Source organism: Littorina saxatilis, linkage group LG1 (genome assembly GCF_037325665.1).
Source record: "Littorina saxatilis isolate snail1 linkage group LG1, US_GU_Lsax_2.0, whole genome shotgun sequence".
Lineage (NCBI taxonomy): Eukaryota > Metazoa > Mollusca > Gastropoda > Littorinimorpha > Littorinidae > Littorina > Littorina saxatilis.
The window spans coordinates 56,169,203-56,189,239 of record NC_090245.1 but is presented as its reverse complement, the minus strand read 5'-3'; the positions used below and the strand labels follow the sequence as shown (position 1 = coordinate 56,189,239).

Genomic DNA, 20,037 nt, shown 5'->3' with positions numbered 1-20,037 from the left:
AACACTTCTTTTGTGAAGTGTGTGCTTTCCTCACTCTTTCTACCAGAAATAGAATAGAAAAAGCATACCCTCTACAATCAAATTTTATTTGAACAAGACATAAAAAAATACCTCGTACTTACACAAACGTTTGAAGCACATAATTGACACGGGTGCTTACAGTTACACAAGACTTTTTCTCTGTACATTGCAAAGTACCGTATTTTCCGGGTTACAAGGCGCTATAGCGCATAAGGCGCACCCCCTTCGTTAAAAAAAAATTGTAATCCAGTCACCCATTGGGCGCAGGGGGCCGATAGAGCGCACCAAAATTGAAAAAGTATACCTTTAACCTATGGGGCGGTCTCTTTGATGTCTTGAGAGGAAACTTGGCCAGGGTAGTACCTAGTAGCTGAAACATGCATTATCACAAGTTGTTTGACTGGTACTCAGGCGGTCTCTGATTTTTCTCATACACAGGCGCTTTGTTATACAAGGCTCATGGGTCAAACTCGAGGAAAAAAGTCACGCCTTTATGACCGGAAAATACGGTATGTCACAAAAACATCCATGAAACAGTGACAGCCCAGAAGAATGTGGATGTCCCATTCTGATCAAATAAAGCAAAGAATAAAATTACATTGCCACTCGCATGTCTGGCACCCAATGCACACATGGTCACAAAAGGGAAACATGTTTTAGAAAACAAAAGGGGTGGGACTCTCTTCAGAACAGCCTCCCCCCTCCCCTAGAAAATGTGTAAATGCTACAGCAAAGTTCAATATTACTGATTAATCCGGATTTTTCAGTTTACAAAATTTCACTTTTAAACCTCCAGGAACATATCAAATTTGATTCTAGACTCTTTTAGAAATATTTGCCATTTAAGAATAAAATCGTTTGATAGTTTTCTTCTTCTTCTTCTTCTTTGTTCATGGGCTTTGACTCCCACGTTCACTCATGTTTTTAGCACGAGTGGATTTTTACGTGTATGACCGTTTTTACCCCGCCATTCAGGCAGCATACGCCGATTTCGGGGGAGGCATGCTGGGTATTTTTGTATTTCTATAACCCACCAAACTCCGACATGGATTACAGGATCTTTTTCGTGCACACTTGGTCTTGTGCTTGCGTGTACACACGAAGGGGAATAAGGCACTAGCAGGTCTGCAAGTTGACCTGGGAGATCGGAAAAATCTCCACTCTTAACCCACCAGCGACCGGGATTCGAACTCACGACCTCCCAATTAGGAGGCCGACGTCTTACCACCACGCCACTGCGCCCGTCTGATAGTTTTAATTGTGCAAAAAAAGATTGCTCCAGCAAAATTAGAGTTGTAACCACAGAAAATTGCCTAAAAGTCCCATCCCTGAAAAAGCAAAGAAGAATGAAAATGCTCAAGTAGGCACAGGAGGTAGTAAAGATGACAAAAATTGCATACATGTAGAAAATTGTCCCACTTGAAAAGGTGAACGACAGTTGCAAAACCCTCTTGGCAACAGTTGTCACTTGTAACAGCCTCAGAGTCAGAGCAATAGATTGGTACATCACTGTTCAGCTTGTTGAATGTCAATGCAAAGTATGTTGAAGTATATGCATACAGAGTGGTGAGCTGTGATCTCGGTGAGCAATGCATGACAAGTGTATGAAGACAGTCTGGTGGGCGCTGGGGTGACTAGGAGAAGGACGTCATGACTGTTTGCTGCGGACATCCTGTTCGTACTTCTGCAGAAGGTACTTCTTGTAGGCCTCTTGATTCTCCCAGAGTTCAGCTGCATGAGAGTTGAGGGGGCTGTCGTTGTTCGGTTCTGAAACACAGTTACAAACATACAACTGTATTAGCAAAAAGCTTCAAATTGACTTTTGTCCTGATTTTTTAAAAATCAAAGAGGTAAAGCGTGTGTCAGAGACCAGTGACTGTAGCGTACATATATTGTACTTGCTACAGTCTCTAAACAGTCCAAACTATGCACAAACAAGTTAAAAGTTGCACATTTATTACCGTAAATTTTGGACTATAACTATAAGATTTTTTTCCCCCTCAACCTTGACCAGTGCATCTTATAGTTATAGTCGCCTGTGAATTATCTGTGAGTAAACTTGTTTTGTTTGCTCAGTTTTCTTTCTTTCTTTATTTGGTGTTTAACGTCGTTTTCAACCACGAAGGTTATATCGCGACGGGGAAAGGGGGGGAGATGGGATAGAGCCACTTGATAATTGTTTCTTGTTCACAAAAGCACTAATCAAAAAATTGCTCCAGGGGCTTGCAACATAGTACAATATATGACCTTACTGGGAGAATGCAAGTTTCCAGTACAAAGGACGTAACATTTCTTATATACTGCTTGACTGCTCAGTTTTACCACTGCTGCTTCTCACCACTCCATCCTTTTGATATCACACTTAGTTATATGCAACAATCAAACAAAATTGAACATAAAAAAAGTTAGCGCACCTTACAGTTACACCTCGTGGCGTCTTGTCTATGGATAAAATCTTTTTGTGTTAAAAAAATGAGTGGATGTGCCTTATGCATGATAGCACCATGTAATAGGAAAATTATGTCACTTGTTTGAAGAGAATTCAGCTTCTGAACTGTCACCGTTGTCAAACAAGTGACTGAAAATTTGGCATAGTTTTGACCCTAAAAATTATGTTAAACATGTAATATTTACTCTTCTCAAATGATAAAAAAAAAAAGACTATGGATACAATTAAAATAAATAAGAAGACGGCCACACAATAAAGTTAAAAACCGCACTTTGAACATACACAATGGTACACAAATCAACCCACCTCCTAACAAACTCTGTATTGAGAGCAGAACCGTGCGGACGTCGTAAAGAGCAGACCACTTCTCCTTGAGAATATCCAGGCAGATGTTACCATGGTTATCAACGTTGGGGTGGTAACAAGGGGTGGAAAACTTCACTGACACAGCCTGGTAAGGGTAGCCACTGGGGAACTCTAACAGCAGCTTGTATTGCAGACCTTCATACACCTGAAATCACACACAGCACATCTCAGTAATACAGTGGAACCTATATTCTAAGCCCCCCCAAACTCGGTTAATCTAGGAGCCTTTAAACGGAATGGATTTGGTGCACTGCACAGTGAAAACAATAGTCTGAGAAAATGAGGTCCTAACGCATCTTAATAAAAATGGAGGGTCTTAAAACAGGCTTCATTGTACTAGAAAATCAGAACAGTTAATGTTATGACTATGAGTAATGTTTAACCTTGCCAATGGCAGCAAATTTACACCCACTCCTGTCTACCTTATGGCTTGACAGCCCAGACATTATTCCCAACATGACCATTCCTCAATGACAACAGCAGTCCCTTTATTATACCCATTATATTAACTGCGTAGAACTGTTTGGAGCCTATGTAAAGGCTAAGCTCGACACTGACAAACTCTGACTCATACGCTGGAAAAGATCTTAAATAAGTACCTTAAGATACTAAATAGACACCGATTTAATTAATTACATTCAGAGAGAGAGAGAAAGAGAGCGAGAGGGAAAGATACAGGGCATAATCTGTGACTCACTGTGCCTTCGGCGCCTTCAATGGTGCCAACCCATTTGAACAAATTGTCGCCCTCAGGGAAGGCAGAGACTCCAGGATTTGCTGACATCTAGAAGGTTCACAAAGAATCATGTCCAGTGTTAGTAATACTTGCAATTGCTACCAATGAGAGTTGAGACAGTGATGTTTGGCATAACTATTAACATTGGACATCAATCTAATTTGTTAATCTGTAATTAGTCTAAAATTAAGAACACGTATCCTGGAATCGCAGCAATATGATCACATTGCTCCAAAAGAGTCAAATAATACCCATGGATGCATTAGTCAGCAGGCAATAGTATAAAAAAAGAACATTATCAATAAATAAGATAAGATGCATGATAACACTTGAGAATAATCACACCACATTTGTGTTTTTTTCTACAACCACCAAGAGGCAAGAGCCATCTCAGATAATTGATAAGATTTGCAGTGACTATACAACAAAAATGGAAATAAAGCTATGATTGTAATATTGTATAGTATGTGATCCTTTCAACAATATTTGTTCTGACATGACAAACCTGTAATGAGAACATTTCTGCATATAGATCTGCTGAGCTTAAAATACTGTTAAAATTATGAAAGGTAAAAACTTCAGCGTGCCCAAAGTTAAATCACAAAGAGAGCGTACTGAACACAGCAGTTACTGAGTAAGATTCAAAGGTACACACCATCAAAGTTCGCAGCTCATGTTGTAATCTGAAACACAGGTGATAAAATTATTATTCTTTCAGTACCATGTTAAAACTAAAAGCACACAAAAATACAGTTCACCAGAACAAGCAGTGACTGACTCATGCACTCCTGTCCCCCGTTTCTTTCAGTTTCACACGAGAATTGGCGAGTGGGGTGAGGAAGTAGTATTTCTTGGGCAAATCTCGCTGTGAGGAACGCTAGGATTTGACGAGTATGTGTTGGAGGTGCTCTCTACGCAAGAAAAAATGGCTTCCGCACTGCTGCTAATCCGATTGGCTGTTCATGACGTTTTAAATACCGACCTGTGCAGACGACCTTTCTGTATCAAACAAAGGGGTTTAATTTTTGCTAGCCATCAAACGCTTTCATATTCACTCTCACTGACTTGCTTAGCGAGAGGCTATCCGCAAGCCATTCTCGCATGAAAGAAACGGGGGACTGCATGGTCACCTTTTCCCAGCCTGACGCCCACTGAGCATCATCCTTCCCTTCATGCAGCCATCTGCCTCTAGAGCAACAACCCCCAAGAGGCTGTCAGTGCCACTGCCAATTCTCAGGCCTGCGGGACCATCATTAACTGATTAAGGCCTGGCTCATAAACACTCTTGTTCAAGAACCTCTGTCCACTCCTAACACAGTAACAGTCACCCAGCCCCCTCTACCTCCCTACCCACAAGAAGTAAGTTTATAATCATAGAATTTATACTTTACTTATAACCAGAAATGAATCAATTACTAGTGCTTTATGTTCTTCATCCTTTTTAGTGTTTGTGTACCGTCGGGTCCCACTCGCTGCACTAGGTAGCACTGAGTGGGATAGCCACATGGCCCAGGCTCTTGGGTGAATCGCGAAAAGCAGTTAGCTTGGGTCCTGCTAATTACCGTCAACTACCGTCAACAACTGTCAACTACCGTCAACTGCCGTTACGGAACTACCGTCAACTTTTTGTGTGTCTTGAACTTCTTTTTTCCTAAATGCAGGTGGCTGAGTTCGAAACCTGCGAAGGTAGCGGAATCGCCATTTGAGGCGATAAGCACGGGATTTTTGTGATTCACGAAGTAGAAGTGGATGACTAGGACAAAGTGAAGTATTGGACATGCCTGTGAAAAGAAAGCCTGATTCATGCTACATGCACCCTTATATTTGTTTTGAGAGCCGGATTATCAACGAAATCGATGCAACAATTTCAATGCAAGGGAGGTAACTCTTGTTACTCGAAAGCACAAGTATTGATGACGTCATGTGATTAGTGCTTCCGCTCCTTCGTAAATCCTCGCACACACGAAAATAATGCCATGAACGGTGAAAGTTGCAAATATAAGTCATGATTGCAAACAATTATGTAACAAAACACGATCTAAGGACGAATTTTCTTATTTCTGATGAGGTTTTCGGGGTTTTCGGAGACAAGTAGTACCGCCCCAAATGGCGATTCCGCTACCTTCGCAAGTTTCGAACTCAGCCACCTGCATTTAGGGAAAACTTGAAAAGAAGTTCAAGACACACAAAAAGTTGACGGTAGTTGACGGTAGTTCCGTAACGGCAGTTGACGGTAATTAGCAGGACCGGTTAGCTTACCTATAATTACCAACCCACTCCTGTTTTCTTTTCATGGGTATACTATCTTCTTTCTCTTTCACTCTAGGGACCTTTGGCACACCAACAAGTGGCGGTAGTTGCTGGGATTACCTAATTATAACAGAAGGAGAACTAGAAGTAGAAGAAGAACTAGTACTGGTAGTCTAGTAGTAGTACTAGTCAATCAAACCGTGAAGTTGGAATTTATCTTTGTGCTACTTGCCTCTTGGTGACAGTGTGAGAGTCTTTGCTGGATGTTGATGCTGATGAAGATTTCTGCCTCACTGGAAGACTGTTGCCTCTCTGCTGACTTGCCATATTCTTCTTCAACTGAAAGTGTGTTTCGTTCCACAAAATGTCAATCAGGACGAAGATAACCTCAGCGATGTATCGGTCGACAGTATTTTCAAAGAAAGAGTGTCTTCTGGTCCGCGTTCTATCCAATCAAAAGCCTAGTTGCAGACAGTGACCAATGGCAAGCCGTGAAGTGTAAGAAGACTTCCGGTAATCAGAGTTACCTTCTCCATGAACTGTTTCAGACTTTCGATTTCTGTATCTTTTCCTCGCATGTCGCAAATGAAAACCTGGAAGAGGGCCACCCAGTTTATATAAACGACGGTGTATGTATCTAGACATCAAACTTCAACATGAGCGCTCTTGAATCAGAGGTGCCCAAGAAAAATACACAAGACCGGTCATCTCTCTTTTCTATCTTGTCCGGAGAATGGATGGAGATCCCACAAGCAAACAAGGTCAGCATTGCCATTTTCTGTTAAAAACAACAGCGACACAAGAACCACTAGTGCCACAATACGTCATCAAAACAGTCTTACACTGATTTGTGTTTGCAGCATCAATTACCTGTAAATACACAGAAATCGTGGGTTAAAACCAGCCCAGATAATGTTGCCTTAGAAGTTAGATTCATTCAGAGCGCTGTTTGTGTCGTTCATCCAATCAAACCCAATCTAATTTAGATTAGCAGTTGTATGACCCTATTTATTTTTTACATGAAAAGCATCTGTTTTAACTTTTATGAACTACATGTATACTAAAACAAAAGTGGCTGATGAGGTACATATGTCTGATATATCATCATGCATGCATTCCCTCCTGGAATCGGAATCCCCATCTGAGAATGGATTTGTGCTTTTGCGCTGCATGTTATGCTTGTACATGCATGTACTTACGGTGTTCGACATAAGCTCGAAAAAGAGAAGATCGAACAACAAAAGCTCATCGCAACAACACATCGACACTCCCTCATGCCCCTCGCCCCCTCCTCTCTCGGTCTCTCATTTTGTCTCTGTCTCTCTTTGTCTCTCACTTTGTGTGTGTCCGATTGTTATTTTGTTCGTTCCTTTTTCTCCCTGCAAGAGAGAGAGACTGAGAGAGAGAAGGGGAGCTGGGTCCGAGGGAGTGTCGTGTCAAGCTTTTGTCACATTGAGCTTTTGTCTGTTCAAGCTTTTGTCGAGTTGAGCTTTTGACGTTCAATCTTATGTCATTTGACCTAGTGTCATTGGAGCCTATGTCATGTACCCACTTATCTGGTAACTAAGCTTAGGGTAAACATGAATGATTTTAATTTCAGCTTGGAAAATGCCGGAGCGTGACAGATTTTGAGAAGTTAAACAGAGTTGGAGAAGGAACTTATGGAATAGTTTGTAAGTATCATATTGTTTGAAGCATTCTGAAAAGAAAATAACTTGAATGTGACTGTGTGAACAAATTAATTTAAAGTCTGTAGTATTCAGACATTAATTACTTTTGTTCTTGAGTGTATTACTCATGAATGCAGTTAGCGCAGTAAAAACATTAGAGATGTGTGGATAATTATACATGTAGTGTTATTTAAAAAGAAAATTAAAGGTTTTTAGGAAAAGGATATATATGACTATAGTAATACTGATTAATAATGTTTAATTTTCATGGTAGTATGAAGGTTTATGCAGTGGTCTGCAACTTCCAAGTTCAGGTTTACTCTGTGATGTCAATTGTCATGTGACGAACGACAGCTGTGTAATGAAGATGAATAGTCAGATGCTAATGTTCAAACATTGCTCTCACCCTTTCTAAGAATAACTGTAAGCATTTGGCCTTAATGAGAAAGTATTTGCGCAGACGGTTGCATCTGATGGTTTCCGACCATAGTACACACCTAAAATGTCTCCTTTGTCTCTGAGTAGGAAGCCGTTCTCCCAAAATGTTTTGAATCTAAGAAGAGACACTGTTCGCTGCTGTCCGCCATGTTTTCAAGCCATGGTGTCAAGGCAGCTACGGTGCATCCTGATTGGTCCTCACCTGCGATTGACTTGCAGGAATAGAGCAAGTTCTATTGCCCGAAGCTACAAAAGAATGGCTTGCGAGTGACCTGCAGCTCCATTGCAGCTCGATCTTACGTGTGACTGGACAAATCATTGTGTGTGATAGGGCTCTAAAGGTGTAAAACTGTGCAATTATATATATATGTTAATACACTGACACTTGTTCTGATTGATATTATATCTTTAAACAGATAGACTGCTTACGCTCCAAAATTCAGAATAAAAAACAGGAATGGTAGGTTATTGGAACGTTTCATTTGGGCCTAAAAAAAAATAGGTGTGGTTACGGTAACCCGACCTACCCTATTTTTAGGGGCCAACCCTATAACTTTTTATTACATTTTGTCAACAACAACAAAAAACGAGTGAAGTAGGTTTAATTTGTACACATTAGAAAAAAAAGTTAAAACAAAAAAAAAGTGATTGCCTACCTTCCTACCCTATTTTTTTTTTGGCTATGTTACCTTAACCACACCTATTTTTTTTTTTGCCTTATGACAAAACAAAACGTCATATTTCGTGAAATAAGTTCATTATCTTATATCTATCATAAGTGTTTGTCTGTCTATTCACTTAAAAGACCATTGGGTTGAAGTACAGTATATGTAATATTTTGTTTTGTCATACATCAAACGTTCCAATAAGCATTCTTATTTTTTAATTCTACATATAGGCAAATATTTAAAAACAATCTCCTCAAAAGATTTTGTGATGAATATGGAATATGTTTATTAATGATGATCCAAATTTTCGCCCCCACGGGAGGCTTCCTCAAACATTGTATATACAGTGGAACCTCCCGTAACGACCTCTCCCAAGAACGACCCCCTCGTTTTGCCGACAGAATTTCTCGGCACGGATGCTTTTCACACTGTAACTAACCTCCCAAGAACGACGCCCTCCTTTTTCCGACGACCGACCTACCAACTTAGGGTCAATAACGACTTTGACCTTTTAACCAGTGAGTGTCAAAGTTCGTAATCATTAGTCACGCATCAAATTTCAGGGGTGTTAGTCTGTAGTCAGTAGTGGGTGCAAGTCAAGTCGGGCCCACGGCTGTCATCTTCTCACCTATTGCTGTCACAATTGAAGGACTGCCCTCGAAGTAGGAGGGGGGGGAGGGGGATAGGAGGGGTTGGGAAGGGGCAGTTAGAACGACAACTCAATAATGAATGATGTTTACGTATTCTGTGCATGTGTGCTCACCAACTGAGACCTCGGGTCAATGACCCATACTTGCCAATGAGCAAGTTTTACCTATGGGACGGTCTCCTTTGATGTCTGACAGAAAACTCTTCCTGACCCAGGTTACAGACACTGACCTTCTTACCCGGGGTCAATCAGCGAGTTTTACCTATGAGACCGCGCGCGTGTGTGTGTGTGTGTGTGTGTGTGTGTGTGTGTGTTATGTCTGCCCGTGTGTGCGCTGGTGTATGCACGTACATCATGCTTATTCATTTTGCACATCAAATGGGAACAACAATAGGATAACTGACACAACTTTCAAGACTGAACTGCCCAACAATTTTCACCCCTGTGAAAAAAGTATACCTCCCAAACTCCCAATAAAGACCCCTCCTTTTTACGACCGATTTTTCTGGACATTTTCAAGGTCGTTAGTGGGAGGTTTCACTGTATCTTCTTAGTTTATAAGAAACAAATTTTGTTTTGCAGATCGAGCCAGGGACACAACCTGTAACAAGATTGTGGCTTTGAAGAAGATGAGGATGGATGGGGAAAAATATGGTAAGTAACTTTTGTTTGAATCCTGTTGTCATAATGAAACTCGGATTTAGCACTCTATTTCAATGTGCTGAATTCATTTACTTTTGGGTGAGAGGAATTTGGTCAAAGAGATTCACAATTCCTCCTTTGTAAATGATTAGTTTTTAAAGTAAACTAAATGATTAGTTTTTAAAGTAAACTGTCTCATAATGAAATTCTTCCTCTGTTTAGGGGAATTCCTCTTTTATTTTTCATCGCCTGTCTTATTCAGGGATAAAAACATTGATGAAAATATTTTGAATGAAATTCATTACCATCTTTGTTTTAATTTTGTACAGGCATACCAATCAGTGGATTGAGAGAGATCAACATACTGCTGAACCTGAGGAACGAAAATATTGTACAGCTGAAAGAGGTTGTTGTGGGCAAAAGCCTTGAAAGGTTAGTCCATTCACCACACATTCAGTCTTTGATGTTGTCTGAATTCCACAGGCATTCAGATTATATTTGGGGTTGAAAGATTTCATAGTGTTATATCTCACTTAACTGTTGTTTTCTGATTTAGTCTGCAGGCTTTGTTAATTTATCAGTTTTCCTTTGTGTGTGTTATTGGTTGCATTGACTCGATTGAGCAGCACATTACCTCTTTCGTACAGAGGTATGTCCTGTGTGTGTGTGTGTGTGTGTGTGCGTGTTCGGCAGATTTTGTTGCATGTTAAAGCAGTTTACCTGTCCCATCTGTGACATAAATAATTATTCTTATTGTTGTGTAGCTTGTTTCTTCTGTAATATTGTAGTCTCTGTTAAATAGCTCGCTAGATTTGCACATGTGTAAATTGGTTTTTGCTTTTTCTGCAGTTTGTTTCTTGTGATGGAGTACTGTGAGCAGGATCTCGCATCTCTTCTGGACAACATGCCTGCTCCCTTTTCTGAGTCACAGGTTAGTTTTGAACAGAAATTTGCTCTTGGGATATACAATATTTACCCTTTTCAGGATAAAATGTTATAAATGAAGTAAGTTAACTCAAAGTCTATCAGGTAAATTACCAGAGGGAGGTTGTGTTGTCTTGCTGATCTCACTTGAGGCTGCACATGTGCAGTTTCTATGGGAAATGCATTGAGATTGTAATCAGCAGAGAGACAGTGTTATATTTCTGATGGTATACCTGTTGTCAATACTTTTGTCAAATGGTTTTTTTAGGTTTTTTTAATCTACATATGAGAACAGAAAGGAGATCCTCTTGACTGTGATGCTGTTTTGTTACTGTTGTTAATGTTTATTTTTCCAGGTGAAATGCATCATGCTGCAGTTACTGAAGGGCCTGCGTTACCTGCATGAAAACTTTGTCATTCACAGGTGAGTTAACATCCAGGTCGCTTTCACAAAAAAACACCTATTCTCAAGTGCAATTTACACACAAATATATACGAGTGATAACTTCTCTGTTCCTTTGCTTCACACTGCAAACCTACATGAAAAAGAATCAGATTCTTCCAAGAGATTAATTTTATGTGTTGTATCATGCCTTTGTTTGCACCATTATCCAGGCTGAAGCAGGAAGGAGGTCGTTTATGAAGATTTTGAAATAGAAGCAAGATACACATGTAGTGTTATGCTGAGAAGTGGGTTTTTTCTTAATTCGAGGAAGTATATAAATGAAATAGATCTTTTTTTTTAGGATGTGTGTTTTTCTTATTCTTGTTGACTATTTGTGTCTAATATTTTTGCGTTTTTTCCCCTCTGTCACAGAGATCTGAAAGTGTCCAACCTTCTCATGACAGACAAAGGATGTGTGAAGATAGGTACGACTAAAATAAATGTACTGGACAGCTGGTATGCGCGGTTTAGTTAGTGACACTCTTTATTCAATGCTTTTATCCCAGTGCATGGACTGTCTTAAATACACTCAAAGTGTACCGTGGCAAAAGATTGCCTAGGTTTTGTTCGATATAATGTAGTATTTGATTTCCAACAAGGCAATACAGCGCATCAGCTGTGGCACTTGACTTCTGCAGTGGCCTACAAAGTTTCATTCAAAAGTTGGTCAGGGCCACTGAGCCTTTTGTAAATGTAACTCTGTGGTCTGGATACTGCAGGTGGCCTTCAGCTGACTATGGCCATTTCTGGCTTTCTTCTTATCCAGCAACAGTTGAAAGGAACAGCTCTTGGAACTCATGATTGTGGGGATAACAGGGAGGGTGTACTTTGAATAACAACAAGGAGCATGGATGCTGCCACATCAATGTTTATTCGTGTGAAGTATGTGCGGTAAATACTGACAAAATGTACGCAAACGGAATTGATAATGAACATGCAAGCATTCATTTCTTGAAACATTTCAGCTGACTTTGGGCTTGCAAGAAATTATGGGGTCCCTGAGAAGCCCATGACCCCAAAAGTGGTCACTCTTTGGTATGCATTTTTATGTGTATTGACTGAAAGAGATTGAGTGATGTGTGTGTGTGTTCTTTCTTTCTTTATTTGGTGTTTAACGTCGTTTTCAACCATTCAAGGTTATATCGCGACGGGATGTGTGTGTGTGTAGATTATTCTTTAATTGTGTACTATTAATAAAGGTGTTAAATTTGAAGAATCATTGTGTGAACAGCATTTTTGAGTCACTTGAGAAAATGTGACTCTATGTAATCGGTCAGTGTTAGTCTGTCCGGCCGGCCGTCCGGCCGTCCGTCCGGCCGGCCGTCCGGCCGGCCGTCCGTAGACACCACCTTAACGTTGGACTTTTCTCGGAAACTATCAAAGCGATCGGGCTCATATTTTGTTTAGTCGTGACCTCCAATGACCTCTACACTTTAACGATGGTTTCGTTGACCTTTGACCTTTTTCAAGGTCACAGGTCAGCGTCAAAGGAAAAATTAGACATTTTATATCTTTGACAAAGTTCATCGGATGTGATTGAAACTTTGTAGGATTATTCTTTACATCAAAGTATTTACATCTGTAGCCTTTTACGAACGTTATCAGAAAAACAAGGGAGATAACTAGCCTTTTCTGTTCGGCAACACACAACTTAACGTTGGGCTTTTCTCGGAAACTATAAAAGTGACCGGGCTCAAATTTTATGTGAACGTGACTCATTGTGTTGTGAATAGCAATTTCTTCCTGTCCATCTGATGCCTCATATAATATTCAGAACTGCGAAAGTGACTCGATCGAGCGTTTGCTCTTCTTGTTATGTTGTTTTGGGACAGTTGTACATGAATGCCAGTTGTTTCATATGTGGTCACACTGTGACTTGGTTGGCCTAGTGGTAAGGCGTCCGCCCCATGATCGGGAGGTCGTGGGTTCGAACCCCGGCCGGGTCATACCTAAGACTTTAAAATATGCAATCTAGTGGCTGCTCCGCCTGGCGTCTGGCATTATGGGGTTAGTGAGACTGGTTGGTCCGGTGTCAGAATAATGTGACTGGGTGAGACATGAAGCCTGTGCTGCGACTTCTGTCTTGTGTGTGGCGCACGTTATATGTCAAAGCAGCACCGCCCTGATATGGTCCTTCGTGGTCGGCTGGGCGTTAAGCAAACAAACAAACACTGTGACTTTCACTTATGTTATTAAGTCACCTAGCCTAAGAAGCAATGACAAAATGGTCAAGTTTTTTGTTTTTCATCAACAGGTGCAAATCACAATGTTTCACTTTCTTTTAGGTACAGAGCGCCTGAACTTCTGTTGGGCTCCAAGACCCACACAACGGCCATTGATATGTGGTAAGACATAGTTTGGCTTGAGCCATTGTGTGCAAAACTTGAATAAAACCTCCATTTCAAAAGAAAACCTTTCCTGAAAACAAACAAAAGAAAAGGCCCCTCTCATTCCCCACAGAAAGAGGATTGGTATCAAGCCCTTGTAGTGTTGGTAACATCAAAATACATCTAAATTTGATTACCTGCTTGATTATTCTCATGTACACACACGATCAACCTGAAGTCGCATTAAAAAAAGAAGGAATTTTTTTTTATTGTAAACGTGTGCTGTCTTTCTTTAATTTAAAATTGTGTTATAATCGATATCATCTATATATGGTTTGACTGCTCAGTGCATAGATTAAGTGGCTGTTTTCTCTCTTTGCCACAACCTATTAAAGAGAAACAGTCAGTTCTGCTTACTGCATTAAAAGTTCATAAAATGTTACTGCCCTTCAGCCCTTTTTCTTCTTCAAACATTTACTTTGAAATGATTCGGTTCACCCCTCTTTATGATTCAAATTGATCGCGTACATGCATACCAAGTTTTACCTTTCAATGTGCATATGTCTATGCATGTGTGTCCATACGAGCATGCATTTGCTTGCTTACATGTGTGAGTATGTGTGCATATATATTTGTATGTGTTGGTGCATATGTTCATGCATGCGTAAATATGGCCAACAGGTCGGCAGGCTGCATCCTGGGCGAACTGTTGGGCCACAAGCCCCTGCTGCCCGGTCGCACTGACATGCAGCAGGTGGAACTCATCATGGCGCTTCTTGGTACGCCCAACGACACCATCTGGCCTGTAAGTGCTTGTCTCGCGCCAGGGGCGGTCATGTGTTACAATATATTGTTTAAGATTTTGCTTTGACCAGTTAAGTCGACTTTTGGACTACGTAGTTTGAGATTGTGTTACAATATCTTGTTTGAGTTCTCGCTTTGACCAGTCCTGCCCGTCGCGATATAACCTTGAACGGTTGAAAACGACGTTAAACACCAAATAAAGAAAGAAAGAAAGACCAGTCCTACCAACTTTTGAATCGAGTAGTTTGAGGTTGTGTTACAATATCTTGTTTGAGTTTTTGCTTTGACCAGTCCTACCAACTTTTGAATCGAGTAGTTTGAGGTTGTGTTACAATATCTTGTTTGAGTTTTTGCTTTGACCAGTCCTACCAACTTTTGAATCGAGTAGTTTGAGGTTGTGTTACAATATCTTGTTTGAGTTTTTGCTTTGACCAGTCCTACCAACTTTTGAATCGAGTAGTTTGAGGTTGTGTTACAATATCTTGTTTGAGTTTTTGCTTTGACCAGTCCTACCAACTTTTGAATCGAGTAGTTTGAGGTTGTGCTACTTATCTTGTTTGAGTTTTTGCTTTGACCAGTCAAGCCGACTTTTGGACTAAGTAGTTTGAGGTTGTGTTAAGCCCTGTGATGCAGGCGTTTTTTACAATATCTTGTTGGTACACTCCCGAAGTAGCCCTGTAGATGTGACATCACAAACTGAAAGAAGAGCTACATTTGACTGTGAACACTCATTGTGACGGTGAACATGACACATGGCTAAATTGGGACATTTCCAGTCAAGCTGATTTTTTTTTTTACAGATTGGTTGGTTTAAGACTAAGATATTCTTCTACTCACAGCTGTTTAGATTGTCTAACTGCGTAGAGTTACAAGCCTTTCTTTTGGCTTTGACTGTCAGGACCATGTGATCGACAGGAAGAAAGACTGTGTCAGGATGTGACAGTGCTTGAAAATTCAGTCCATTGGCAGTGTTTAATGTTTACTCCTGATACTGTAAGGCCTGTTGGTTGTTGGGTATTACATTTTCTGGCCTTTGAATTTCCTAGCATGCCTTTCTGAGATAACACAAACGTGTCAAGGTTTTTTTTCTGTTTGTGCTTGTTGTACTTACAGAGATGCTAAACCATTTTTTTTTTTTTTAGAGCAGAGTGCTACTTTCTTTTTGATTAAGTTGGATTAAAACTGTTTTGCTTTTTACAGGGATTTTCAGAGCTTCCAGCTTTTGAACAATTCACTTTGAAGAAACAACCGTAAGTTCTACCTGTGTGTGTTTGTGTGTGTGTGTGTGTGTCACTGTCAGAGAGTGTTAGAAGAGTGAGAGAAAGAACAATATTGTGAAAAGTTAGGCTTTCAGCATTATGTCAACCTTTTTAATCAAAGGTTTGTTGTGTTGTCAGCATTGCAAGCATCCCCTTGTGTTTCAGGTACAACAATCTTCGTCACAACTTCCCGTGGTTGTCGGAGTCAGGCATCCGTCTTCTCAACGGACTCTTCATGTACGACCCACAAAAACGGTCAGTGCTCTACTTTTTCTGTGAAATATTTGAGCTGCAATCCAATAGTATGTTAGGTCTTGAAATGGTACAAGATAAAAAATGATCAATTTTGGTGTGTGGTATGGAAATGGGAAAGCTACTGCTGCGTGTCTGTACTTTGTAAAAAAAAAAATAGTGGTTTCTGGGGTAAAAAAAATGGGCTTTCAGTCGCAGAAAGTCAACTAAAGGGAGGGGGATTTCAAACCCAGATTAATCTGAGAAATCTTTTTGTCTGTAGCAAGAGACACTGAGGACAATATAAGATGTTTGGTGGCTTGTTGACAGACCAGCTTTTTTGTTGGTCCAAGGGGACCATATCGTCTTTTGTTTCATCTTTATCGACCAAGGCCGAAGGCCGCGGTTGATAAATATGAGACAAAAGGCGATATGCTCCCCGAGGACCAACAACAAAATGCTGGTCTGACGACAAGCCACCAAACATCGTTTTTGTCATCATTTTGGTTGTGCAACAAAATGCACAATAACCCACAGGGAGACGAATTTTTAGAATCCAACTCCGGGCCACAAAGCATCGTCACAGTAGCTCGAGATAACACGTCAACCTTGTATGTGACGTCAAACGTAGCTTGTTGACGCTTTTCTGCCAGTCTGAAAATGTACAGAGCTGCGATCATACGTGTGAGTTCAGTAAGTGTTGAGCATATTTCTTTTCTTTTTAAGTGTTTATGACTTTTCGTTGTGGATTTTGCGATTACAGAGATAAGTTGCAAATTGACCATGAGTCGCCGCGGTAATTGTAAACATTGATTGGGTCTTTGAGAGTGAATGCTTACAATCGTTGTCCTCGGAAACACAAATCCAAAGCCGCGATGGTTCCACACATCAAACAATCAGCCTGATTGGCTTTTACTTTGACAATCCACGTTTCACCTGAAAGCTCAAACCCATTCACCACCTCGATTTATTGCATGAGAAACATGAGATTTATTTCCCAGGTGTTTGTGAATGAAAACTCGTGAAAATGATGACAAGAATACATGTCCACTTTGGTCTTAGGGTGTCTGCGAGTTGCAGGTTCCAGTGTAAGGGCATGCCAGTCTGACAGGGGCTCTGCCTCTTGCACTCTCAATGTAGTAAACATGCAAAGTGTGTCATGGATTGTCTTTGAGTACTTGTATCTGTTATTTGTGTTCAAATGATGTTTTCATTGTATTATATGCACATGTACATCAGTACCTGCGATGTGTGGACCCTCCCATGAGAGGACACCTCCCTTAAAAGGACACCTTCTCTCGTCCCTTTTTATATTATCTCTACCAAAGTATACCTGTCATGAAAGGACACCTGCAATGTAGGGACACTTTTGGCTGGTCCCAAGGGTGTCCTTTCATCGCAGGTACCACTGTATAGCATTTAACACTTTCGCGACGGGACACTGATAAATCAGTAACAGCGCTGACACGCCCATGGACGGGACGCTTATAAATCAGTAACAGCCATACAGGGTACACGACTCGTGATTGCTTCCCGGTTTTTGAAGCTTGCAGTAAATTGAGTTGTTTCCCTTGACACACTTTGCGTGCCCTTCCACCATATGTAAAATTAGCCTGATTTGTGTGGTTTTTTCGAGAAAAAAAATGAATCGAAGGCGAGCCTTGTCACGGGAGGAGATTCTCCGGATGTTGGATCTTGAGGACCCTGTAGATCATGATTCCGACGTGTTGTTTTCGCCTCAAGAAAGCGATAATAGCAGTGATATTGAGGAAGAAACAGTCCTGTTGAGTGTTGCTAGTATGATTCGGCAAACTACACGTGTTAGGGTGGCACTGCATGAATCTTCGAATGTGTAGTTGCAAGGGGGGCGTGGCAGCACTGATAACAATGGATGGCTGGAGCGTCCTAATCTTTTTGGAAATGTTCATAGGTGTACAGTTGGGACTTTGTTGTGAAAATGTTACTTATATTCAATATGGATTACCTAGACATCATTTGGTGAGTGTCACAGTTTTGTTTCATTTGAGTCAGGATGCTGTGAGTGAATGCGGGATTTGCTTGTTTTTTTCTTTGTACTGTCTCCTTATTTCTGTGTAGAATTTTAACAATATTTCAGCTAATTCATAGGTTTTACACCTTATTTGGTTATAAAATTATTTATAATACTTTCTGTTAAAAAATAACTTTTAAAAAAGCAGTGGAAAAGAAAACACACACAAAAAAACGTTAAAAAACACAAATTATCCCCCTTTCACCCCCCCTTTGCTAAAACAAATCGCGTGACAAACTTATAAATAGCACGACTGAACTGGGCATCCATTTTTTAATTAGTACAAAAAATTTGGTGGTGATTGGACTTAATTCAAGCTTGCTAGACAGATTTCTTTACAGTTACTGATTTTTGGTAAGTTTCTTGGTGGCAAGCAGGACGTCAACGCCGTGGCAGTGCTAGTCACAATAGTGTTAAACATGAAATGTACATGTGCCTGTCATTTTGGACTCTTTCAGAGCCACCGCTGAGGATTGCCTGGATCACTCATACTTCAAGGAGCAACCGTACCGTAAGTCATGTAACACTTCTCTTTATCTTGCTCACTTCATTGGGCTAACAGGACTGTGGGTGCAGTGCTTGTGTTAGTGCAATTTTGAAATGATGTACTTTGCCATTGGAAGCTGTTGATGGTACATGTTGTATGTTATAGATAGATGACTGTCGTTTGAAATCGCTGCCTTTTTTTTCTTAAGGGGGAACAAGTGAATATCAAAACAATCTTTAAGATGAGTACTTTTTGCCTGTACATACCCGATTTACTAATTAAATTACCTCAATTCAAGCATATTCTCATGCTTGAGCTTGTTTATACTACAGTGGAACTCCTCTCTCAGGGTGTCAGAAAATGGGGGTTAATTTACAGAGGTTTTGAACTGAAAATCTGAGAAAACAGGGACTTATAAGGAAGGTTCCATTGTATTACTTTATGAGGAATGCAACTTTTGTTTTGCTCTTTCCAGCCTGTGACGCAGAGTTCATGCCGTCCTTCCCCCATCACAGACTGAAGCGTCGCAACCCTGAACCTGAAGCTGAGCAGTAAGTATTTTGCTTCTCTTAAAACATTTCTGTTGTGTGTGTGTGTGTTTTAAAAAAAATATGAAACACATACACTGCTAATGTCCCAAACTCAAGAATAACAAGACAACAAAAACGGTTAGTATATGGAAGATTTCATTAGGTTGACATACTGAATGTTTCATTTTGTCTATAATAAACTGACCGTGCTCGTATTTTTTTATTTTCCTTGTCGATCTTGTTTTATCCCAAGTGTTTTGAGTTTGGGCTTAGTCATGTTCTTTCAACTTTTAATGTGAATTATGTGTTTGTCTAATCAAGGGAAGCGCTATATGAACGTTCAATTATTATCAATATATGTATGGGTTTTTTTGTTTTGTTTTTATTTCTCAGCAAAATGTTGGTGTTCAAAGAATCGCGTTTTAATCATGTGAAAATGTTCTTTGTCTTTGTTACAGGAAACGTAAATCAGACTCTTTCAAAGATTTTGGCCAAAACTTGCCTGCACCACTATCAGTAAGTGAAGGTTCAGAAAAGTCTGCCTTGTGCCAAAGAATTTGTAGCATTGTGCAATCTTCCAGAAAATTAAATTGAAGATTATGTAGGTGTTCTGTAAAATATAATAAAAGTGTAGAATATGAAGCTGTGTGATGTCTTTCAGAAAATAAAACTGTAGTTAGTCTAGCTGTTCTGTAATATAAAATAGAAGTTTTCGTTCTATGTTTTGTTCCGTACTCTGTGTCAGCATTGTAACTGTGTGGCGGGTTTGTCAATTGAACAGTTACAGTATTGCAAGAGACACAAATAATAATTCTGTTCGCTTTATTCCAGGCGAAAAAGAAGAAAGCCTGAGCAGATGTGGTTGTGATGCTCCTTTGCTGGTGGAATGACTCAACTTCCCGTCAGGAGGACATACTGGAAGTGTGTGTGTGCAAGAAAGAAAGCATGAGTTAGAGGATCATCCTTATTTTACTGAAATAAACTTGAAGGAAAAGGAACAAAGTAACTTCTGATGTTGGACATGTGTCTGCATGTGAGAGCGAGAAACAGAGAGGACGTTTCCTTAGTTACTGATACTTATGAAACTTGAA

The 20,037-nt window shown here is 40.2% G+C and overlaps 2 protein-coding genes across 2 annotated transcripts; one reads left to right on the top strand and one right to left on the bottom strand.

The window, feature by feature from the left end:
- Positions 1-67: 67 nt before the first annotated feature.
- LOC138974690 (ubiquitin-conjugating enzyme E2 C-like) lies at positions 68-6,299 on the bottom strand. Its single transcript, XM_070347412.1, has 5 exons — positions 6,055-6,299; positions 4,228-4,255; positions 3,534-3,620; positions 2,777-2,981; positions 68-1,788 (listed from the first exon to the last, which is right to left on the bottom strand). Exons 1-5 carry the CDS (start codon positions 6,147-6,149, stop codon positions 1,670-1,672), a joined length of 534 nt encoding a protein of 177 aa, XP_070203513.1. The 5' UTR covers positions 6,150-6,299; the 3' UTR covers positions 68-1,669.
- A 38-nt stretch (positions 6,300-6,337) lies between these two features.
- On the top strand, positions 6,338-19,948 carry LOC138974679 (cyclin-dependent kinase 10-like). The gene is made up of 16 exons (XM_070347402.1): positions 6,338-6,583; positions 7,423-7,495; positions 9,830-9,901; positions 10,219-10,321; positions 10,739-10,820; positions 11,170-11,237; positions 11,631-11,683; positions 12,224-12,293; positions 13,544-13,603; positions 14,267-14,390; positions 15,590-15,639; positions 15,814-15,903; positions 18,388-18,440; positions 18,892-18,967; positions 19,405-19,462; positions 19,778-19,948. Exons 1-16 carry the CDS (start codon positions 6,479-6,481, stop codon positions 19,796-19,798), a joined length of 1,158 nt encoding a protein of 385 aa, XP_070203503.1. The 5' UTR covers positions 6,338-6,478; the 3' UTR covers positions 19,799-19,948.
- Positions 19,949-20,037: the final 89 nt, after the last annotated feature.

Coding starts and splice junctions, on each gene's coding strand:
- LOC138974690 (XM_070347412.1), bottom strand. CDS start 6,149: ATGGCAAGTCAGCAGAGAGGCAACAGTCTTCCAGTGAGGCAGAAATCT. Junction 4,256..6,054: donor TCTCACACTGTCACCAAGAG/GCAAGTAGCACA, acceptor CCTGTGTTTCAG/ATTACAACATGAGCTGCGAA. Junction 2,982..3,533: donor TTGAAGGCGCCGAAGGCACA/GTGAGTCACAGA, acceptor GTGTGATTTCAG/GTGTATGAAGGTCTGCAATA.
- LOC138974679 (XM_070347402.1), top strand. CDS start 6,479: ATGAGCGCTCTTGAATCAGAGGTGCCCAAGAAAAATACACAAGACCGG. Junction 14,391..15,589: donor CCAACGACACCATCTGGCCT/GTAAGTGCTTGT, acceptor TGCTTTTTACAG/GGATTTTCAGAGCTTCCAGC. Junction 18,968..19,404: donor CCTGAACCTGAAGCTGAGCA/GTAAGTATTTTG, acceptor TCTTTGTTACAG/GAAACGTAAATCAGACTCTT.